Source organism: Nannobrachium achirus (genome assembly GCF_963921795.1).
Source record: "Nannobrachium achirus genome assembly, chromosome: 13".
Classification (NCBI taxonomy): Eukaryota; Metazoa; Chordata; class Actinopteri; order Myctophiformes; family Myctophidae; genus Nannobrachium; species Nannobrachium achirus.
The window spans coordinates 45,269,456-45,294,477 of NC_137833.1; the positions used below are offsets into that span (position 1 = coordinate 45,269,456).

The 25,022-nt window shown below is 41.8% G+C and overlaps 2 protein-coding genes across 3 annotated transcripts in view; one reads left to right on the plus strand and one right to left on the minus strand.

The window, feature by feature from the left end:
• The window catches only part of LOC308297358 (adhesion G protein-coupled receptor E3-like), a gene marked incomplete at both ends in the record, with an annotated part of 28,258 nt that extends 20,334 nt beyond the window's left edge, over window positions 1–7,924 (plus strand). Inside the window, 3 exons of the mRNA XM_080740770.1 lie at window positions 3,587–3,766; window positions 3,929–4,088; window positions 7,844–7,924. Of these exons, the coding sequence (XP_080596896.1) occupies window positions 3,587–3,766; window positions 3,929–4,088; window positions 7,844–7,924 (421 nt within the window). The remainder of the gene's footprint in view (window positions 1–3,586; window positions 3,767–3,928; window positions 4,089–7,843) is intronic.
• A 1,413-nt stretch (window positions 7,925–9,337) lies between these two features.
• The window catches only part of LOC308297049 (uncharacterized protein), a 53,016-nt gene continuing 37,331 nt past the window's right edge, over window positions 9,338–25,022 (minus strand). For both annotated transcript variants that reach the window (XM_080740429.1, XM_080740428.1), the window contains exons 4-9: window positions 24,062–24,269; window positions 19,173–19,311; window positions 12,215–12,284; window positions 11,770–11,816; window positions 11,085–11,143; window positions 9,338–10,860 (exon numbers count right to left, since the gene is read on the minus strand). In XM_080740429.1, coding sequence (XP_080596555.1) covers window positions 10,818–10,860; window positions 11,085–11,143; window positions 11,770–11,816; window positions 12,215–12,284; window positions 19,173–19,311; window positions 24,062–24,269 — 566 coding nt within the window. In that variant the 3' untranslated portion in view covers window positions 9,338–10,817. The remainder of the gene's footprint in view (window positions 10,861–11,084; window positions 11,144–11,769; window positions 11,817–12,214; window positions 12,285–19,172; window positions 19,312–24,061; window positions 24,270–25,022) is intronic.

The following is a 25,022-nucleotide window of genomic DNA, read 5'->3' on the forward strand; positions in this document are numbered from 1 at the left end:
ATGCCATGCATGCGATGTTACTGAGAGATACTGACAAGGAGGCAGTCATAATCTGAAGGTTTGAAGCATCGGGTGGGTTTTATCCTTAATACTCCACACTTGTATAATAGTTGGATACCTCACGGTCCACGAAAAGAAGCAGAGCCGCGCCGCTCCGCTTCCGACTACTTGATCAAAATGCTCGAGTCTCGCATAAGTGGTTGTACCCTGACCTAAAGCTTCTGAGCCAGATCGGCAATTCTATCTGAATGACTGTTAAAGCACTTGTGTTAGATTGCTTCCATATCGCTAGATTTTATTTCTTGTCATTGTAACTTGGAAATAAAATCGGCGTGCATAGCCTATATATGCTTTTATAAAATGTTATATTTTCACAGGGATTATTAATTAGTGTGTTGTAAAATAGCTACTCAGAAGGAACTGGTTTCTAGGGTTAGGACCCGCCGCAGTGGTGTCCGGTAAGAACTTAACCGAGATGCCTTGAATCGTATGAGAGGCTCTGAAGTCTTGCTGGGAGAACTAGCTGAGTATCTTGAGATGGTTGGAGGTGATGATAAGCTATAAGCTTAGGTGATCCTGGCGATAAGGTCTGAGTCGAAGAATGCTTCTCTCTTCTCCGGTGTCAAAGGCTCCTATTTATAGGGCTTGTTTGTTTATGAAGGTGACATCAGCATGATGTCATCCTGATGAGGTCACTAACTAGACATTTCCATATATGGGCCGCTCCTTTGTGTATGATGTGATATCACCCTGATAAAGTCAGCAGCTAGATATCTCCATATATGGAGATATCGAATGTGAGGTGAGGTGAGATACGTCAGTCATTTCCATATATGGTGATTCAACTTCAAGGCGCAATCATGTCAACTGTTAACTGCCGGTATGACGTGAGAGCAATTGAGAGCCTTCGCAACAGCCGCCCCAGATTTCCCGTGGAAATCGATAAAATATTAAGAAGGCTCGAACTGGTCCTCTTGGTGCTCCTTTACTAGTCCCGTCTCTGCTGTATATGTTGTGGTGGTCTGCCGCGGCCTGTCTGATCTTCGATCGATAGGAATGATGGGTGATGGCCCCAGATAGATCTGACTCATGCTCCAGTGCATGTTAGGATGGTGTTGGTGCTCCTTCGCCTGGTGGTTGTCTTCTTGATGATAAGTGGTCCTCTGCCTATCATGCTCTGATCTTGCTGGGGATCGGGACCGCCCCCTGGATCTCGATGACTGATCATCTCTGGGACAGTCGGTAGGATAGTGATGCCCTGATGGGTTTGGATGAGCTGAGGTCACAGTCTCATGACGCCAGCCCGTTGATAGGTAGTAGTCCTGATGGCCCTGTATGTTCTGACATCCAGGGCCCTTGGGCTCCGGGAATAAGTGCCTTGTGGAAACTTTGGGGGAAAATGTGTAATAATAATGTTGACAATTTATAGCAACACGTACATTTCTTGGACGAAATTCTTCTACTTACCTGGGTGTCTGGATTGTGGATGCCCCTGACCTCCAGAGCCCTCGGGCTCCGGAGGCAAACGATGAACCTTAAGTCCCACATCTTCGGGACCTGGGTGTCTGGGTTGCAGACACCCCTGACCTCCAGAGCCCTCGGGCTCCGGAGGCAAACGACGAACCTTAAGTCCCACATCTTCGGGACCTGGGTGTCTGTGGAGCAGACACCCCTGACCTCCAGAGCCCTCGGGCTCCGGAGGCAAACGATGAACCTTAGGTCCCACATCTTCGGGACCTGGGTGTCTGTGGAGCAGACACCCCTGACCTCCAGAGCCCTCGGGCTCCGGAGGCAAACGACGAACCTTAAGTCCCACATCTTCGGGACCTGGGTGTCTGTGGAGCAGACACCCCTGACCTCCAGAGCCCTCGGGCTCCGGAGGCAAACGATGAACCTTAAGTCCCACATCTTCGGGACCTGGGTGTCTGTGGAGCAGACACCCCTGACCTCCAGAGCCCTCGGGCTCCGGAGGCAAACGACGAACCTTAAGTCCCACATCTTCGGGACCTGGGTGTCTGTGGAGCAGACACCCCTGACCTCCAGAGCCCTCGGGCTCCGGAGGCAAACGATGAACCTTAAGTCCCACATCTTCGGGACCTGGGTGTCTGGGTTGCAGACACCCCTGACCTCCAGAGCCCTCGGGCTCCGGAGGCAAACGATGAACCTTAAGTCCCACATCTTCGGGACCTGGGTGTCTGGGTTGCAGACACCCCTGACCTCCAGAGCCCTCGGGCTCCGGAGGCAAAATACGAACCTGAGAATGGAGATTCATCTGACGAATCGTCTCCACATACTCACCTACCTGATGTTGTAGATCACTGATGATCCGGTCTTTGTCTTGCTTCTGACCATCCTTATCTGGGCAGATTTGTTGCTCGGCCCCTTTTAGGCCCTTTTACCAAGCCAAGGGAAGTATCGCACGAACATCCTCCTACCAAAGCCGGTCCCTGCATGACTCACGCCATCTCTCCGATTTTGGCATCTTGTTACTGCGGTAGGCCCCATTCCCGGGTTTCGGCACCATGTAAAATAGCTACTCAGAAGGAACTGGTTTCTAGGGTTAGGACCCGCCGCAGTGGTGTCCGGTAAGAACTTAACCGAGATGCCTTGAATCGTATGAGAGGCTCTGAAGTCTTGCTGGGAGAACTAGCTGAGTATCTTGAGATGGTTGGAGGTGATGATAAGCTATAAGCTTAGGTGATCCTGGCGATAAGGTCTGAGTCGAAGAATGCTTCTCTCTTCTCCGGTGTCAAAGGCTCCTATTTATAGGGCTTGTTTGTTTATGAAGGTGACATCAGCATGATGTCATCCTGATGAGGTCACTAACTAGACATTTCCATATATGGGCCGCTCCTTTGTGTATGATGTGATATCACCCTGATAAAGTCAGCAGCTAGATATCTCCATATATGGAGATATCGAATGTGAGGTGAGGTGAGATACGTCAGTCATTTCCATATATGGTGATTCAACTTCAAGGCGCAATCATGTCAACTGTTAACTGCCGGTATGACGTGAGAGCAATTGAGAGCCTTCGCAACATGTGTTAAATATACATTTTGGAGTGGATACATGAGTCAGATAGTTAGACATTGCTGCTCCGCATGTCTACAATGGAATAAGAGGTGTAAGATGAATCCTACACCACCTCAGAACCTGAAGTGAGATCGGATCCTACCCTACGCCAACGTCAAAGTCACGTTGAAATGATAAATGTAGAGAATTTCGGTGTACGCCCAAATTTTGATCTGCACCACATTGATAAATGAGGGCCTTGTGTGGCTCATGTGTGCCTCTAGACCAGATCCCGCTATTCTCCCGCAAATGGCTGGCATTTACGGGAGTGGTTGGCATTTTTGGGAGCTTTACTACCACACGTAGGTGTCCTGGAGCAGACGCTAATTTCCAGAAGACTCACGAGTATACAGTATGATAATACACAATCCTCTGTCATTTTAAGTCATTGTATTATTATTATTTTTGTCTTAAATGTGGGCCTGTGTAAACCACTTTGAGACTGTACAAATTGACTTGACTTTGTTCTTTCTTAGCGGTCCTAACATGAACCCTGTGTCATCCCTTTTAGCTGCTGGCTGTCACTGGAACATGGCTTCATCTGGAGTTTCATTGGTCCTGTGATTGGCATCATCATCCTTAACGTGTACTTCTTCATCAAAACCTTCCTGAAGCCGATTCGGAAGCTGTGTGGATGTCCTGCTTCTGACGCAGAGTCCAAACCAACAGCCATGGACAGAATTACACTGAGGTGCCCAGATGTCCATTGTGTCCACCTATCCTGTGATAGGGACTTGTTGGGGCAGCCTGAAAAAGAAATGCCTTATACCGACTTTTTATGCATTATTTTGAGCCAGATGTTTTACAATGTTAATATGGTTGTTTCATCTCCTCTCCCTTGCTTCCCCTCTAGAAAGTTCACATGGTTCGCTATAGCTCAGGTGTGTGTGATGGGTCTGACCTGGCTGTTCCTTACTGAAGACAGCACAGTGGCAATGGTCTACATCTTCACTATCCTCAATAGTCTACAGGGGGCGCTGATATTTGTCTTTCACTGCCTAGGAAATGAGAAGGTAATGGGTTTTGTTTTGTATTAACAAGCACACACGCACACACATGAACACAATAATCACTTGTATGTGTGTATGCATAAACCAGAGTGTACTAAACCAGAGATAGATGTAGGGGACATTCTGCCAGAAACACACATTTCAAAACCTTTATCATAATGGATGACATGTTGAACTATGAGAAATGCATATTATGCAATCTCAGCATGTTTTTAGAATTGAATTAAAGAAATATATACACATTTTACACCTTAAATGTCAGGCCCTTACAAATGTAAGACAAAACAAATGTGTTTTTCTAATCCATCACATGACCGATTGTATCTGTATTGTAATCTGTATTATGGTATTACAGAATAATTCCTAGAAATATAATCAACATGTCAATTGTAGTGGAACCACCAGGCATCATCAGTTATTTACCTTTTTTTATTTTTTTTACAAAAACATAAAACATAATGTATATAAACCACCTTTATCTACACGGTTCAACATAGTTTCTAAAAAAAAAGAAGAAGAAAAGAAATGTCAATATTCTGTGTGACAGTTTTGTGACACTTTTTTAAAAGTTATATTAGATTAATATGCTACAGCCATGGAGCTATGACGACACCCACATTCGTAAAGCATTCCTGATTCCTGGGGGTCAGCTATAGCTGAATGGTTATCCGGTCTGGGGAGCCAGAGGTCCTGGTTGTCCCAGGTACGATGCAGCAATGTGTGGAAGTGTCCCTGAGCAGGACCCCTTGTCTTGCGTAGTCAGGGGATATCTTCCGAAATAGTGTCAAATCCTTACCAAAACATTTCAATGTGTTTAAAGATGTCTAGTAACACATCTCACAAAGACTGAAATTCAGTTTCCCTATAGGAGAATCCGTGACAGCTGCTGAAAGTTGGGGTCCCATTAACTTAACTATACAGGAAAAAAACAAACCAAAATAAATATCCTTTAAGTAGCATGTGAGGGGTCAAACTAGGGTTTTTTCACAATTCTGAATCCATAGCAAGCATTTGTTTTGCACGAAAAAACTATTGTTTAGTGATGAGTCATCACTTTTCAATGTTTTATGGTATCACATGTCACTTCCTCAAACTCACACCTCAACAGTACACTTTTCATGTAGTCTTTTATGTAGGCCTAGATGTGGCCTAGATTTTTTTTAATCAACTTATGTCAATGATAACAACTTAAACATATCCCATTATGGAGTGAAGGTGAGATTGCTCTTCATCAATGATTTTATGCTGCCCTCTACAGGTAAGAAAGTGGTACCTCGAGATACTCTCTATCTGCAGGCCTAGCAGAGAGCAGGAGTACCATCAAGTAAGCAGTATAATACAGTAATACAACTGTTTTTGTATAAATATTCAAAAAACATATGCACCCACATCATTTATTATCTATCTCTGAGTGTGTGTGTGTGTGTGTGTGTGTGTGTGTGTGTGTGTGTGTGTGTGTGTGTGTGTGTGTGTGTGTTTGCATGTTGTGTGCATTTTTAGGGAAGTCGCAGTCCTCAGACAAGGGAGTCAGTCTTGATGGAACCCCTTTCTGCTGACCCAGTGCCAATTGCCTAAACTGTAATCCTGGACAATGCTCTCCCTCTGCCAACCTGGGGAAGGCCCTGAACTGAGCTCATGCTTCCTTCAGTGCATGAGGAGTGATCACACGTTGAACGAAGCACATAGAAGGAACATGTTATCCAACCAGTTCCTTTCCCCTCCATTAGGTGCCCCGACTGGCCAGGGGGAGGCAGTATAAAGACCAGGATTACTGCATGTTTTTGTGAAGGTATCTACCGTACCTTAGTGAGACACGGGGAGAACACATGCAAACTGAACACAGAAAGGCCTGATCAGACACACTCTGATCTGATCTATAGGGTTCAGTTCAGTTCATTTTTATTTTCTGATTTTTTGACATTTTTGGACATAACATGAAATTATAATACATTTGTCCAATGTGAATCACATGTTACTGCAGCATTGTGCAGCAATGTCCAAGTGTCATAGGTCATAGACATAGGCTATGACTAAACTACTTTATTATTAGGGCCCGAGCACTGCACAGTAGTGCGAAGCCCTATTGTAATCACAATGTTTATTATGATTCACATTTTTGAGGCGCTAAATATACTCCAAAAGTTGCGCAACTTTGCACACACATCACAAGTGGTGAAAATTACATAATTTAAAACAGGAAGTCAGCCATTTTTAATTATTTGTGGCATTTTCAGGGGTCGTACACTACATAAGTGTAATAGTGTAAAAGAACAAAATAGTATTGTAACAGTGTGGTGTAATAGTGTAACAAGTGTAATAGTGTAATGTAGTGTAATAGAGTAAAAGTGTAATAGAGTAATAGTTTAATAGAGTAATAGTGTTACACTAAATACACTCTAATTATGTTAACTTCATAGTGGCTGCTGGCCCTTTGAATGTGGGTAGAGTTGCGAGGGCCCGGTCATCGCTGCTTGCAGCTTTAATTGTTATTGTTATTAGATATAATTATTATGGATACAACATAGTGTAGAATAATATGACATACAACAACTGGTGTATATAAATGTATATTGGCCTATATATACGTAGCCTAAACACAGATAGATTGCCCAAATCTGATCACAAACATGACATCCAGATTTGATTGGCCAAGTTTCCTGTGACATAGTGTTGGGATCAATGCTACTGAACAGATATGTTATGACACCTGCATTGTAGATTGTAATTGGGTTTTTGGTTGTTGAACTCAGTAAGTGACATTTCACTAATGGCTCTTACGTTATGTTATATTGATAAGGATTGTTTGGAATATTTTGTGAGGTTTTCTTTCTATTTTACTATACAGTGGGACACTTGTTCAGATGTTCTGTCAGATATATATTTTTGTAGCCACTGTCATATCACTGAATTAAGGACCCCGCCGTTATTCAGGGTGCTGGATAATGGTGGATCAGTAGACGAAGTTGTGAAGCTATAACATTTATGTAGACCTATAATCATTGTTTTCTCACTGGCTCTTCGATGGTTTGTACTGTAGCCTAATGTTTATTCTTTAGTCATTTTCTTTGTTCAACTATCTCTGCCTTAATACCCATTTTAATGTATATGATCTTATTTTTCTGTTGTATTTTATGTTGGTATACTGTAATTTTTTAATTTCATAAAATGTTAAAGCAAATATGAAACAAATATTAAGCCTAGTTAATAAAAATGATAATTGATGAAAAACGCTAATAGGGCAATAGAATGTCTGTATCATGGGTGTGGGTGCAATAAACTGGGCACATTTTGCAAAGTATGGCCTGTGCAGATCGTGTGCATCTTTGTCTTAATTAAATGTGATTATTTTAAACGTTTATACAACTACAGATCTATGACTAAAGGTGATTGTGTGGTTGAAGTATGAATTGAGTAGTGTGGGGTGCTCAATTGAATTTGAATAACTGGCCCTGCCTGGTCCTCCACCTCCATCCATTCACAGGCATTTCATTCTGGGATGTGTGAAAGAACCATCCAACCTGCAGTTGGTGAGGTAATAATTAGGCTACCTATGGACACATACACACCTTTTATTACTTATACACTAAAGGAAAGGCAGAGGCGGTTGCTCTTTATGAGTTTCAAACTAATTGTGGGCTCGCCTTAGCTTCCTCTGAATGTCGTCCTGGTGGCGCTAAAGATGATGAGGGTGGAGGACATTGACATCGATGAGGTGCAGAGCATACTGGCTAAACCTCATCTATATGGGTCACATCAAGGGTTACATCTCCCATCAGCACCACCAGAAGCTGGTCGTCAGCAAACAGAACCCCTTCCCCCCTCTGTCATCCATCTCCTAGAGACCAGTGATTCTCTCAACCTTATTGTGGCTCCATGTGTACTGACTGTACTCTCAGAGTTACAGACCTGGATCCATTTGGACCACTGTTGGTAGCCAGACCTGATGTTGAGAAGTGTCCTAGACTACAATATCCACAAATCTCTGTCAACCTGTCCGCCTCCCCCCTCCCCATTCCCAACCTGAAAGGCATTACATTTTGTATAACACTGTTCTATTGTATAAATAGCAGATCTACAAGCTCACAACGACAATTTGTCATTTTAGAGGTACTAGAAACCAAAAAGTACAGTAGGCCTATATATCAAGTAATTTAAAAATGAACGGCCCGCCATGCATTAGAAGGCTATTAATGTACAGAAAGTGTTTTCAATGAGATTAACATGGTTAACATTGTCTTTGCACTTCTTACAGTATACTGTAGGAGGGGGCGATTCGGATCAAATGTAAATAATTAAATATCTATAGGTTAGCTTTAATTTTAAACCACCACTTTTTGTTTTGTGATATATCTTTAAAATACATTTTAAAAATAATACATCTACAATTCAATTCACAGGGGATTGAGTACACAGTACGTTTAATTTTATAATGAAGTCAATGGGTCACTGTGATTGTGCTGAAACCTTGCCCAATTCTGTAGTCACATGTCGGGATCAGTCTGTGACAGAAACCACACGTATTCATTCTGGCTGCTGGCCACATGGGTGTCTGAACAGCAGACACATTCTAGATGGCAAACTTCATTAGTGGATCTGATTTATTGCCACAAAACAGACACATTTTGTAGGAGTCATCTCAGTGCGGATTACTGTGATGAACGAGCATTAGATTGTGCTGGCAAATTATATCCACTTGGGTGTGGGTCTAATTTTAGCCCCATTAGTGACAGGATGGTCAGTTTTCTGTCCATTGACCACTTGACGTCTACCATCTTGGCGTCTACTGGCTTATAAAATATAAACTTTGTACAATACAATATAATGGAAACAATACATGATGAACCCACCTAATTTGGTGACCACAACACCTTTGTTTTCCTAATTTCCAAATTTTTTGTTTACAATGTGTTAATCCTTAATGTGCAAACTCCTCCTGCAGCGAGTGTGCAGGACTTGGCAACCAGTCAGTTAAAACTGCCCTTTCTGACAGAACATTAACAAAATAGACATTGTTTTTAATTAGATTATAAATTGTAAATGTTGTATTGGGTTTTTATAGTATGGTTCTTTTTTTTCTTAAGATATAGAATCTAGAATCATGTTTTTTTTTTGGTAGCCTACATAGTTGTTTTGGTGGCATATTGTAGCATTGTCATCTTTTTTGATTCACAGCATTTCATTCAGTTTTCCTTTATTTCAGCTAAAGGAGCTCTTGTCAAAGCCAATAGAAGAAAGACCACAAGATGGCGCACTTCATCTAGAAGCTTTATTGGTAATTGTTTATAGTTCACAATGCATTCCACAAACACTACTCCCAGCAGGGAGTTTATATCATCACAATTGAAGTATGAAGTTTCATTCACAATTACTTGCATAACAAACAAATGCTTTAAAGTTTCCCAAGTTACATCTTTTGCAGCTTTTTAGATAGATTGGGTCCACAGACAGTATGGTTACTTTTTTTTTTCTTTCTATCGCTCCTAGCCCCATTTTAGTTTTTTTGTTTTTTATGTTTAGGTTTTTTATATATTTCATTATGTCATATGTTTGTAAACATGGTCATTCCTCTTCAGAATATTTCCAACTAGGCAGCTGCAATGGATGAATGAAATGACAACAGGTGTAATAATAAATGTACTCGTATTGTAATTGTACTGGCAAACGCTGTTTACTAGCTAGATACTCAAAAGCGATGAACTGCTTATGGTAGTCCCCCCCCCCCCCCACCCCATTCCCCTAACGCTTAATTTATTGTCCATCGCATACGGCGTTGTGTGCCGTAAAATAGCTGATCTAGCAGCTCACAACCCGTCCGCGCCGGGAGCTTCTGGATCGGCTATTTCACGGCACGCGACAGCCATGCGCGACGAGGTATAAGTCAGGCTTTAAGAGTCAAAGACGGCTCCCCACAATGGAGTCGTAGAATCGTCAAGGTTGAGGACTGCTGCTGCACACTCTCAAAGAGCCACGTAAGAGAAAAAAAAAACGGCTAGAAAGCTTTTGTGACACTACACAGTCAATCAGTAAAATCACAAATACCACTAACTTAAGAATTATACCGGAGGAAAAAGGGGGGAGAAAAAAAGAACAATCCCCACAAAAGTCCTAATCCCCCACTGACCCCGCTCACAAAAATCAGGTGAAACCAACAAAGGAAAAAAATAATCTCTCTCTCTCAATTGGCTAAACAATGTGTTTGTTGGGGGAGGAAATACCCTTAAAGCCCCGCCACCAACTTCACTTCCCAGAGTGCATCTGGGGCACGGGGAATCAAGCTTTTAAAAAATACTTTGAGACTACTTTGTGAAAGCTCGATATGGGCGAGGTGGGGTGGTGGCAGCGTGTGTGGTGGTGGTGGGGGGTCTTCAAAGATACGTAAAATCTCTGCTGCGTCAAAGTGAAGGACACAATATCAGCTGTGAGCCGGGGTTTTAAAAATAAAAACTTAAGTACTAGAAACTCAAAAAACCCAGGGGTTGTTGTTTTTTTTTAAACTCCAGAGAACACAATCAGGAATTCTGAACTGGAAAAGTGTTTCTTTTTATTTATTGACAAAACGTGATACCATTGAGGGTCTCTCGCACAACGCCAGAGCCCCCTTCTCTTCGCGTCTGTCCTTCCTTCAAAAATGTTGCCGTGATGGCAGCATCGTCTTCATCCCTCTCTCCCTCCCTCCGCTCACCGCTCATCTTCTTCCCAGGACTTCCAGAAAACCTACTCGTAGACGTCGTTTCACTCGGCTTTGCGTTTCAGTCCAGGTACCTTGTCCTGAACCCTTCAGGAGACAACAAACCCAAGGTTACAATTACAATCTAACCTAACCAAAGCTTGGCAGGACATCAACGCTGCAATGCAGAACATATCTTAATAAATACAATGTTATTTGAACCAATAACTCATATTTTCAATTCAATGTTTGGGAATTTGACATAATGTTACACAGTAAGACGTATTGAAACAGAATTATAGTACACACATGAAATATGTAGATCTACTTACTTCCCAACAATATCTTTAATCTGATTGTTGACCATACCCAGGTAGTGGTCGATTTGTACCTGCATGCACACACACAGAGTTATTGGTGAGGTTAAAACAGTCATAATAAAGAACAGTGACATCATAACCGGAACGTATTTTTTTTAAATTTGTTTTATATTAATTTTTATTATGATTTTTTTTGAAAGACAGGACATCACAGACATCAACAAGACATAACAAGACAAACACACCAGACAATCATACACAAGTCAAAACACGGGTAAATCACCTATCATATAAAAAATACAAAAGTACAAAACACGAGTAATTCACCAATCATATAAATAGTACAAAAGTATAAATAGTACAAAAGTTAGCAACCTCTTGGAAAACATGGACATCTACTACTGTAGCCATTATGGACTAAACGTCCAGATGCGCCATAATAGGACCCCAGATGAACTCGAATGCAGTATGACTGTCCTGCTTAAAGCATCGAAGCCTCTCCAAATGAATAATTGACACAAATTCTGTAAGCCACCGGAACGTAAGTTAAATGTAGTATTGACATGTCGCTTGCCGACAAGGTCGGCTCTTTTAGGCAAGCAACATTGCCGTGCGCGGCCCAATATGCTTTACACATTCACCCAGACATACAGCGGTATGTGATACCGCTGATGCATTGTGGGAGTTGCAGTCATACCTGGTGTTTTTCATAGACGACCGGAAGGCTGAACGCTCCAACCAGAACTGTGGAAAACGAGAGATTTGAACAGTTCATTTTCCATTAACATGACTTTCTTTATTAGTTTTTGACGACACACTGATCAATCTGTTATTCAAAACAGTGGAGTGTATATCAACAAATGGATATGAGTCATCTCTTTTAATTCTTCTATAAACCATTTATAATCAAAGCATTAAGACTAATGACTCAATCAAATTAAAAGTATGTGAGCAAACTCAAGTCTCAAGTTCCAACAGATAGTATTTTCATATAGAGAAACAAATCACCAGTCTAAGAAATGTCCTTTAAGTTAGATGGCATTATGCTGCACGTGTCCAACTAACAAAATAAAAAATTATCCAAAGGACATTTCTGTACAGGTGGCTTTTCTGTTAACTAGTCAATCAAGCTTCTTCCTTACCCAGAATAATAAGGGTGAGTCCGTTGAACAAGGCACCAATGTAGGTGAGAATCCACATTAGCACAGCAAACTGTTGAGAGAGAGAGGGAGGGAGGGAGGGAGAGAAAAATGATGGGATTAGCAAAGGAACACACAGCAAACTGGACTACTTATAACAGGGCTATGGCACGCACGCACACGCACACGCACACACACACACACACACACACACACACACACACACACACACACACACACACACACACACACACACACACACACACACAATAACAGGGCTATGGTATCAATCGTTTTGAAAACTACGATATTGACTGGGGGACACCTAGCTTTGAAACAGGACAATTCTGAAGGTGTGGGGCAAACACTTTTCTTTTCCTCGAATCCCAAAGGAAGGCACGTGAAATAACAACCACTGCTACCATGGGAGCCTTTGTCCTGTGGTCACGCTAGCACTCAGCAGCGTGGAACCCTCAGCGCAAAATATTGATTTGCGCTAAACATCAGCCGTAAGCTGTAAAAAGCCCATGCTCTCTCTGCAATGTGGCAGCTTTGCTTAAAGGAGCAACCCCAAGCTGATTTTTTAATTTGTATTCCACTTCAGGTTAATAAATAAAAACATGGCAGGCTGATCGTTTGGTACCGCAATGATGTACGCGACACGAGCGGCAGCCAGTCAAGTCAATAGGTGTGTTAATTTAATGTGTGTCAAAGTGCAAGCATTGACAATACTCTAACTAAAACCTACACTTGCGCAGTGGCACACGTAAATCACACATTATTGATTGTATTAGCTGCCACTGCGTAGCTTTACTGCCATGTTTTTAATCTGCTCAACTGAAATCAGCCTAGTGATGCCTATTAAATATTTATGCAAGTTACAGTAAATAAAGCAACATTCAAATAGCAAGAGAATAGCCAGAGAATGAGGAAGCATACAGGACATGACAGGAGTCGGATTTGAACTCGGTCACAAGGAGCCATGTGGTCACAAGGAGCTTTTTAAATACTCAATTATGATTGGTCAATTACTGCATTGTGCGGTCTGCTGTTCAGAAATAACATAACGTCGGCCTTCAGGCTACAGTGTTTTATCTTGTTATGGAAACCGTTTGCTATGGATACACTTCTAATCTCAGAATTGAATGGTACCGTTTATTTTAACGAAGCATGTAAGCCAATAATAAAACATCACTTTAAAGATCAGTATCATGTGTCAAATTATTGATTCAAAATGTGAGTACCTTTTTTTTAAGCTTTTTTAATAGTACAGTAGAGACAGGAAACGGGGAGAGATAAGGAGAGACATGCCGCAAAGACCGTCTGCGTCGGGAACAGAATTCGAACCCGCAGTGCACTGTCAGGCTACAAATGAGCCTAGTTGCACAGACCACTAGGCCAGTGGACCGGGACACTAAGTATATTTTGATTCCAATACTTTTACTGAGACTAGTTGCACAGACCACTACCGGGACAATAAGTATATTTTGATTCCAATACTTTTACTTTAGTGCATTTTTAATCCAGGACCTTTATTAGTAACATCATTTTTTACTACTTTCTTCCACCACTGAACTATCCTCAAGTGAACTTCTATAAAAACCCCACTATAATCCATACACAGACATGTGCTCCATCTATCTATATATACTGTACATTCTATGAGGAGACTTGATGAGAGCCACCGGTCACACAATCTCTCTCTCCAATACAAACATACACATTAATAGCAGAACAGCTAGGTCACAGTAGCTGTGGGTTATTAATAATGCACTATTTCCTACAGTATGTAACTAAGGATATTAGTCCGTTTGAACCCAGGCCCTCAATGACCCTATAGTGCTGTCCATAAACGTATTGGTTTAGTACAATCAACAGAGCCTTTTACGCTAGCATATTTATCCATCAGGGACATTCAAAAGAAAGCTTTTGACCCCAGTTAGTGCCGTTTTAATCTCCAAGGTTGATCATGTCCAAAATTAGAACCTGCCTGCTGAGACACATGAAATGATGAATAAACAGGCTTGTCTGTCAACAAAGTACACTGCTGGCAGTGTCCAGTATCATAACAAGAATGGTGACCTATCGAAAAAGGCAACCGACAGTCTTTCCCTCTCTGTACCCCGGCTTTCCCGTCACTGTCCTATCCATGAACACATATCAGTAGCTGCGTTTACTTGGACACTTTTAATTGGGTTAAAACAAGATTTAAAATAAATCTGATTAAAATTCTCCATGTATATGTCACGGTTAGATAGAGAAACAGTCAGATCGAGAAACGGAGCACTCGTCGTGCGGCGCGGGGCGGAACAAGCGGTCGATTTGAGCCACAACAACGTAGCGTCGGCAGAAATGATAGCGCCTCACCCCACGGAGGTTAGGGTTAGGGTTAGGCATAGTTTTACTGAGGTTAAGGTTAGGGTTAGGGTTAGAGTAAGGCATAGTAAGCTAATGGCTAAACACTGCCGAGCTAGGCTAGTAAATAAAGAAAGAGAGTCGCAAACGAGTGACGTCAGCGCCTACACTAGTGAATGGCTGTTGTCGCCATCTGGTGGTGATTGGTGTGTGGTGAACGACAAAACAAGCGCTCTTACCACGATCTGACTGAGTTACCCAAACTGACATGTAACATATACACCAAATAAATCAGATCAAAACCAACCAGATCTAAATTCTAATCAGATGCAGATGGGTGGTCTAGACCTTTTTACAACCTGATCAAAAAACGGATCAGATTGATCTCACCACATGTAAACACTTAATCCAAAACCTTCAAATCAGGTTTATTTTAACCAGATTGGAAGAAAGGTGTCCATGTAGACGTGGCTACTGTGGGGCAGAAAACATGCCATGTTTACGTTTTTATTTGATATAAAATAATGCCATATACAATAGGCCTATAGCTTGAGAATCCGTTCAATGGAGTTCAATGGACATGTGACGCTATCTTGGGAGTATCTTGTCACGTTTCCTTTCTATATTGCAGTGGTTATGTCACGGACCCCTGTAACTCTGAAGAGTACAAATGGAGCGAAATGGAACCTTTTGGCTCCATTTGTACAGTCTCCGAGTTACCCTTAACAAGTTACACACTTATTAAGAGACCATCTGGGTCCTCCCCATCTGGAACCCAGTCACTGACTCCACTTTGAGAACCACTGCCCTATCGTATATTTTGTCATATGACAGTGTCACGCAGAAGGAGTATTCTTGAAACATTCTGAAAAAGTAAAAAGAACATGGCGTGGCGAAAACAGGAATGGCAAGATGTTAATTGCAGGGGTTGACACTAAGGTCTCAGAGGCACTTGCCCATCGGGCAAGTACAAGTCATGTTCTACTTGCCCGAAGGTAATGCCCACTTGCCCGAAAAGTAAATCGTCCATTATAAAATGATAGGTACGATTTTAATTACCGCTCAATTTAACACGTAGTTCTTTACTTTCTGGGGCTGTGCGATAAAATGTCATACCTCAATACCTCCAAATCCAAATACCAAATACTTTAGCTATGATTGAATACGTCTATGGTTTCACACTTGTTATTTTATATTTTTAAATGTAGCAACAGTAAAAACAGCACATTATAGGTAAATAGAGCTCTTATTTTACATTCCACAGACCTCACCTTTACTTGTAATTGTGTTGTGACAATAAAGTTGATTGATTGATTGATTGATTGAGAAGACACTGCGCACTGGCCACGTTCAGGTGTTTAGACAGATATCTCGTGTTGTGTTTATAGACATTTGTGTCCCCTCTCAAATGAGCACTTGCCCTGTCGGGCAACCTGAAAGCCAACTTCACCTGCCCTGACGTTTTATTTACCTGCCGAGGGCAGGTGGGCAAGCCTTAGTGTCAATGCCTGAATTGGTGTGAATGAACAGTCTCATGCACGAGCGAGGAATGCATCTGGGCGTGTACGTGGGGTTCAAGCACACATGCACTCGACCAGGCGAGCGCATCGTTCAAGCATGAGCCCGTTTCATCCAGTGTTCTAAAAAAAAAAAGCCACGTTTTTAACCAATAAAAAGTATTAAGAGCTTGTGACTAAATAATAACTACACTGGAACACAGGTTATGTTTTCATTTTTGGAGCTGTGTGGAACACAGGCTCCCTATACGTGGCTGTGTGGGTCTGTCTGTGTGTGTGTGTGTCTGTATGTAGCCTGAACTTCCTAAACTTCGGCACGCTACTAGTCCCACAGTTTTGCCACCACACACTCGCGCCATATGTCAAATCGACCGGCTTACTCGGGAATCGTGGGCTAGTAACTTGCTAAGAGAAAGGTTCAATAGTTTAATTGATATTAATTTATTAGTGAATTAATTTTCCCCATTGACTTATAATGGGAATCGCAAAAACTCACATTCAATTATTTGTCTCTCGCAAACCATAGGGGCTAGAGTTTCAAGACTTGGAGAGGAGGTTCATAATGATTTCAAGGATTAAATAAAAAATAATTGTGTCATTTGGCCGCATGGTGGCGCCATAACACCCCACTTTACGTTTTGGCCTGTAACTCTTGAACCGTAGGTCGGAAAATTAAAAATATTTTTTCCCTGGATTCCTTGGGTCATGACGCATCTCCCCATATAGGCCACGCCCATTTGCGCCATGATAGATTTTCCGCCATCTTGAATTTTCTCCAAAACACCCTTTTTCCTCCTTTTCCTACATATTTTCTTCAAATGTCACAAAAATCGGTACACATGATCCACACACACACACACACACACACACACACACACACACACACACACACACACACACACACACACACACACACACACACACACACACACACACACACACACACACACACACACACACACACACACACACACACACACACACACACACACACACACACAGCTCCACTTCACACGGGTGTGATTTTTTCTTTGACACACAACATTTCCACCTGACGGCAGCGATATACAAGTATATCTCCCTTACTGCTACACAATGTGACTTGAATTCCTGTCTTTTGCCAAGCGATGCACAGCCCAGGATGTTGGGCGGTAGCAGAGTTTGGTGCAGCCAGGGTGTTGACAGGCGCGCAGCGACCTCAACAGCTGCACGCCTCTAAAAGGTTCTTCCTCCGTCACACACACAACCTCAGACCCCACCCACCACCCCCTAACCCCACCTCTACTGGCCTCCTCCCCTCCCATCCCGGCTTCACGAGGGCTGAACAGCATGTCTCCAAAAGTACAGGTCCTTTTCAGAGCACCTTGCATCCTTTTTTGGACTTAGTTAACGTACACCTGTTATTTAATGCAATCCGTCTAAACTTTCTTCAATCCGTCTAAACTTTCCAGCCACGGACAAATCATTTCAAAACATCTGGCTGGCCCTTTGAAATATGAGATCTCATGGACACCTTGTTATGTGTGTGCAAGTCTGCGGGACATTTGAGGGCATTTCCTTGTGGACATCAATGTTTAGTATTATCGTTCTGTTTTCATGTTGCATTTGTCCACGTTCAGTCCTTAGAAACTAAACTACCTGGACCTATTATAATAAGTCTTTTATATTTTTATGTCAGCCCCCCCCCACCCCCATTTGGTTCCTAACGACCCCCTGGAAACTCAAGGACCTAGTATGGTTTAAGAACCACTGAAATAAGTTACAATAAAGACCCCCTCTCAGCCCCTCCTGTTACGTCATAGTGCATGCTTTAGCAGCGCTATGGCAACCACTGGCAGCTCAATTCCCACAGTTCTACTACTGCAACTCCCTGTATTCCTGACTCTCCAATAAGTAGATTCAACGGTTCCAAATAGTTCAGAACACTGCAGCCCAGGTCCATAAGGTATGACCATATTTCAATTCTGTGCATTGGCTACCAATCTCATTTAGAATTGTTATTAATTACATTTAAGGCCATTTCTGGTCTGGCCCCATCCTATATCTCCGTCCTACTCAAGCCATATGTGCCAAAAGGTCCTCAGACAAAGCTCTCCGAGTAATCCCAAATTCCAGACTAAAAACAAATGGAGATTGGGATTTTGCATTCAGAGCTGCGACTCTCTGGAATTGCCTCCCTGTGGAGATCAGGCTTGTGGAGCCAGAGAGCCTGTGCTCCGGTTCAAATGCCTCCTGAAAGCTCATGTTTTATGAAGCTGCCTTTATTCCGCACATGTTTTAATCTGATGTACCCTACTGGGTTTGCCGTGTCATGTTCTTGGCTCCATTCTTTGTTGTGTGATGTGTTTTTATTCTGTGAAGCACACTGTTAACTACTGTATGTTTTGAAAGGTGCTATATAAATAAAGCTTTATTATCATCATCATCATTGTTATTATTAAATCAAAGTGGTTGTGTCAGCAGGGATAATGCAGTGCTGGACACAGTACTCAACGCCAGTACTTGAGTCAAGGTATAGATACTCCTGGTCAAATATTCCTCTGTAAGTGAAAGTCTAGAGCAGGGGTTCCCAAACTTTTTTGTCTCAGGGCACCCCATAAAAATAAAAATAAATATCCGAGGCACCCCTACATTATAATTGTCACACCCAGCACCTTATATTTATAGCATATATCATCGTTGTCGGGTGGGAACCTTGCATGTCCAAAACCGTTCGTTTTGTATTTATCATCTATAAAATGTACTAAATTAGTGAAAACAGCCGATCTACAAGCACACAACGCCTCGCGATGCAGTCTTGTATGATGAAGCAGGGCTTTGCTTTACCAAAAGACGCACACATTTGAAACTTGTAGATACGAGGTTTCTGCCCGACAGTGATGATATTTTAGTGATTATGTTGCGAGGAAAACGTTGAGATAATAGCCATTTTGGTTAGAACTGACTGAAAACAAACTTTGTACTTCAAGTTTAAAAGGATATAAATATTTGTCCAAGTGTCCAAATAAATTCAAAATATTATCAAATGATCTCGCGGCACCCCTGCCTGGACTGCCGTCGCGTCACCCCAGGAGTTCAGCAAGTCTCACCTTAATGGAGTCCACCAGGTCTTCTACCAGGAAGAGACGTCTCAGCTCCAATACCAGCTTGTTGAATTTATCCAGGCCTGCATCTCCGTACTTATGAACCAGATCATCTGAAAGAGCTACGTCCAAGTCCAGGTACTGCCTGCAAGACACAAACATTATACCGCACAATTAGCCATGCATCGACTGGAAAATACCAAACCCTAGCGTTCCTATTTAGACATGAGGAGGCGATCAAAGACCCATGTCAAGCATGTACGAAAACCACGTTCAAACCCACTAGGAATCCACGGCTCCATCGCTGCGCAGTATTATATCGATATCGTGATCAGACTAGAGATCATCTGGGATTTCAGATGGCGTAATAGTGTAATCTTTTCCTCGTTTTAATCACTTAGGCCTTATTTTATACGTTCGACTTAAAGCTCACATTTGTTTTCAATGCACCACATTGTGAGCTTGTAGTTCTGATTTCTTTTTAATAAACGTAAAACCACATCTTAATTATCACCTATAATATGATCACCATGTTGATGAGGTATTTTGAAAAGAATAGTCTCATTTTTATTTTGTCCACATTGCCCAGCTCTCCAGCCCTCGCTTATCCATCCATCCATGTGGTTTATCCGTTTACAGTGCCGACTGCATCAGAGAAACATTTCTCTGACGCATCACTTTTTTAAAGTTCAAACTAGACAGAGACATTAACGTTAGCTTTACAGTCTACAGGTGGCATTTAACACAAACTGTCTCAAGTGCCAACATGTGGCTCGGGAACACATGAAGGGTACGTGAACTCTGCACTTGGCAGAGATGCAAGGCACACACCTTCCAGGATGCCAATAAAGCACATGAAATGTAAAACCTGATGCAGTGAGTGTGTGTACAGAATATGACAGGAGTAACCGCGATGAGTAACGTAGGACAGATGTCATGTGCCTCTGGTACAGGATAGCGACATCGTATACGTTAACATGAGGAAGTGTTTAGGATGGAGGAAATGAGACGGCGCAATTTGACACCGGGGGCGGGGCCTGTACGACCGGAGAACTATGTGCACCCACGATACCGTACCGCTAATTCACTACATATCTACTATGATACGCTATATTCCAAAAAATAACTGCAAGCTCATAATGTGGTTGCTGGTGTTTTTTCATAGCCGTTGAATGTTGCACTTGCACTTTTCACAATTCACTGAATTCTGTCACAGTGAAACATGTCGTTTTAATGCAATTAAAATTGTATTAAAAAAACAACAACAAAGATTTAAAGTGGTCCACATCAACTGCAGAGGTCAGGGCTATCAATGTCAATGAATGCAAATTATGAAATCCCTCAAGTCCTTTTAAGGACTTTAACACTAGAGTGCAAACCCAAATCAGCTTAGAGAGCTATGACTTTCTGATCTCACTTTCCCTGGCTAATCTTAAAATATGACTGAACCTGAACGTGTTGCACATTTCCCTGGCTGAGCGCTAAAACCTCTTAAGGCTCAGTGCCAGCAACAAAAGCCTTTTTTTTTAAACGGAGAGAAGTAAACTGTACACCCCAGCAGCAAGCCCTGCAGCCATACACATGGAAGAAAGCAAAATAAAATCTCATGGCTGAAAATGTTTAGTTATTATCATTATAAACCTTGTGTTACTGCTGTTCTACATATCGGTTGAAGAGATTACAGTTTGTAGCTTTAAGACATACAGACCATTCGTGTTTATGGAAGATGCTTCCAAACTTGGATTCTATTGCTCGTTTGACCACTTTAGACTCTTTAATACAACTAATGACCCAGAATCTTCAAGCTCACAACACGTGCTTCTATGCTACATAGCTGACCAGTGAAACCCACAGTATTCTGCTGTTTAGCTGACCAGTAGAACCACAGTGTATACAACTGTTATAGTACAGTGTTTCTCACTTTCCACTTGTAAGGGGATTGAAACAAGCAACCTTCCAGTCACAAGTTCATGCCTCCAGACACCCGTGATCAGATGCTTTTCTTTTTTTCTCTTCTTTTCTGAAAACCATCCGGATGTTCAGCGGAATATCCAGCATAATTGTGCAACAAAGGCATGAGAAGTACTGTGTGCTTGCCTTCAGTTTTGCACTTCAGGAAACTCAGCACTAAAAAGACAGTGAAAAATGTAATACAATATTTAAGCATAAAACTGCCTTCCGTACATAACGTGTTTTCTGCACATACTGTAGGACAAGTCTACGTTAGGTATGTAGTGTTAGTTCGTTGTTGTGTACAACATGACGTGTGTGTATGTGAGAGAGAGAGAGAGAGAGAGAGAGAGAGAGAGAGAGAGAGAGAGAGAGAGAGGAGAGACAAGACAAGACAGTGAGTGAGATTACATAATTGTGAAAAGGAAAGGCAAAATGTAATATTCTTGTTTGGTTTTCTTTTCATAACATCTCTCATGTTTATTAATCTCACATCGTATGATGGCTTGGTTTTCTTTCAATAACATCCGTCAAGTTATTAATCATGCAGCAAAAGTATGGAATTGAACTACTGAACTATAATGACATGACCAAATTAAGGACACCAGGTTAAAAGTATAAGGATCTAGACTTTAGCATTGAAAAGGAAACTTAAAACAGGATTTGTGACCGTGTTGAAAGGAGCCCTCACATAAGCACTGTTTCCTAAACACAATGATGATGTTTTAGTCATAGTGTTCCTGCTGTTCTACAAACTGCCAACCTTTTTAACCTTTGCTTTTATGAAATTTGAGTTTTATGGAAAATGCTTCTAAACCTATAGCTAGTTTGACAACTTCAAATGCTCTGATCTTTATTTTTTTATATTTTCACTTCCATAGAAGACATGCTACAATAGAATCCAAATGACTGAAATCAGTCGTCGCAACTAAGAACTTTAATACATGATGAGAGATGAGAGTTTGCTGCAGTTTCAGTGGCCATGGGCGCCAGCCAGGTGAACTATTCTCCAAAAGTCCGATTTGAAACAAAGCGATGACATTTTCATTTGTTCATTTAAAGATCTGCCCGCTGCCAATGATCAGGTCGTATCCAGCCACGACTTCTTTTCCAGTGCTTAAGCCCAATTGATACCCCGCAGTATGACGGCACCGCTTGCCAAAAAGAACAGATCTACAAGCCTAGCATCCCTTGGGCGATGGAGCATAAAGTTAAAGCTTTATCCAACCACCAACCGGCAGGACCACGTGCTGCTCAATTCTAGCTGTGATGTGACAAGTGTGGCCTAATTCACCAGCAAACGTTGGCAAATAACCAACAATCTATCGGAGGTAAGAATGACTCACTTTTGGCTGGCAACACGGTGATTGTGGCTGCTAAATGATGAGTCCGCCATGTGTACAGTAGTACACACACACAAAAGGAAAAAAACACTTCATTTCCTCGCTTGTTTAACACAATGTGAAAACACCATATCACATAACAGCGCTTACAATAAACCAACAGTAGAACTGGCTGCGGTTCAAGCCCAGCGAGGACAGTACACAATGTATTGATGTTTGCTCCTGGCAGTCTGTCCTCCACTGCGGCAGATATGGCCAATACAAACCGCAGTAATCACTTTGTCTTGACTTAAAAAGGGCATAATAAGTCATGGCCGCGGTTGGCATTTTTACTATGAACAAACACCCAGATATACAATTCAACAATATAACCGAATAAAATATCTACTTCTTGTACCAACATTACAGGCAAAAATGTTTAGCAAATGTATTTTAAATAGCAGATCTACAAGCTCACAACACCAGCTGCACGTTGTGGGCTTGTGGTTCTGTTTCTTTCTTTTTTATAATACCAGGATATAATGAGATGATGATATATATATTTTTTTTCCTCAGTTCACTCAGTTTTTCCTCCTTGCCTTTGAAGGGCAATACAGAGGTAGAGGGGTGTGTGTGTGTGTGTGTGGTGTCATCGGTCAGTGAAGCCACGGTCACAGATTGCCTGCCGTCATCACTATGTGTTCGACCTTGTTCCACTTATAACTGCTCACGTTCAATGTGGGTGACATAGGAATTTTTAAGCACACCTTTATATTCTGTTATTGGACTTGATGACTACAGCAGCTCTTGTATCATGTGGCCAGACAATCAGAGATCCATTCCCACCACCAATAAGTCTAGTGACTTCCAAATTCAATGAACGGGATAAAACTGTACGGAAACATTTCAGAGATTTAAAAATAAAACTGCATCGTAGAACCAATGCAAAAAAAAACGTTAGAACATATTGAGATGGTATAAGGACAGGACTGGTTTCCAAAGCAGTAGGTTAAGGTTTGTTAGCGCTGGTTTTCTCTGCTGTTCTAGACCCTACATTGAATGGGGCTTTTAAGCCGTGATATCATTTTGTATTCAGACCTCCAAGCAGATTTATTGTCAATATCTGTCCCTCGCTATTTCAACAGATCCGAGACAAAAATAACGACTAAAGTATAATTCTACCACTTTCCTTTCAACAAAAAAAGAGAAGAAAATTTAGTAAATAGTAAAAATAGTAAAAAGATTCGCTTTTTTGGGGGGCAAAAGTTCTCCTCTGCCTACAAAATGATGTCAGACTTAGCCCCATAGAGATTTCCCTAGATGTATTGGTAGTCAGAGACCTCCGTCTCCTACATGAAGACTAAAGCAGCTAAAAGCAGTTCAAACAGAAATGTAAACTAACTGTACATGCTTAGTACACTCTATGGGTTCACACACTGAAGGAGAAAACAAGTTAAGGCTAGAAATGTGAATAAACATAAAAACAAGGTTGCTGCTCTCACAGTTAGTTATCTATGAGGTAAACCCCTGTAATGGAAGAGGAGTGCTTTGTAATCTTTAAAGCCGATGGGTCAAAGTCCCCCCCCCACTCTGGCACTCTGGCAGTGTCATATGAGGACTCACTTGAAGGGGTGGCCGTCGTCGGACTTCTGGATGGCCTGCAGGACGCCCTTGTATATTCTGAAGGTGACGGTGACGGACAGGAGGGCCAGGCCGATGTAAGAGGACACGCTGACGATGCTGCATGCTGTCAGGGATAGCAACAGAAGGAGGGCTGCCCCGAATACCACGCCGGTGGTCTTAAGATCGCGCCAGTACAACAGATCCACCACTGGAGGGAGGGAGGGAGAGGGAGACAGAGGGGGAAGTGATTAATACAAATTAATTGCACTGGTAGGTCTGTGTATCAACCGTTTAAGTGCAATTACTACAACGGGAATGATCTGCAGAAAAGGACTTTATTCTGGAATATGCGTTCTTCTGTTCTGTATATCTTTTAACTTAAACCCCCCTCTAGTAGCCTATTTTTCTATTTTCTATTGCCATTTTTTGATTTTATTTTGATAATTTAGTTAAAAATGTTAAGCTCCTCTTGAAACCTTATTAAGCTAAGTGATGATGAGCAGCCTGATCCCAATTACTACAATCAGAAGGATGATCATGCTGCGATTCTGCGACAACAACTTGTTTGTCAAATCTAGGAATAATCGTTTTGGGTTAGATTTGATCAAGAAATGTGATGACAAATTTGAATCATAGATCTGAAATGATCATGTGTGCCTTGTTAGGGGAGGGGATACTCAAGACAAAATAAAATCATTTAAAACATTGCAATCACAAAACATCAGCATTGAGACAAAACACACACACACACTCTAAAAACTAGTTTTCTTCACCAAATAATCAAAATGAATAATCTCAACAAGCATGTATGCTATATGTACAAAACTATTAGAATTATCAAGTGTAGATATAACTGTGAAGCCCTCATTCTGGTATGTAAGCCTCGCTCTCAGCCAAAGGTTATTTCTGACCTTTTCTCAGCTGTCACTTGTATCCAGAGAGCCAAGGCTCAGCAGGAACG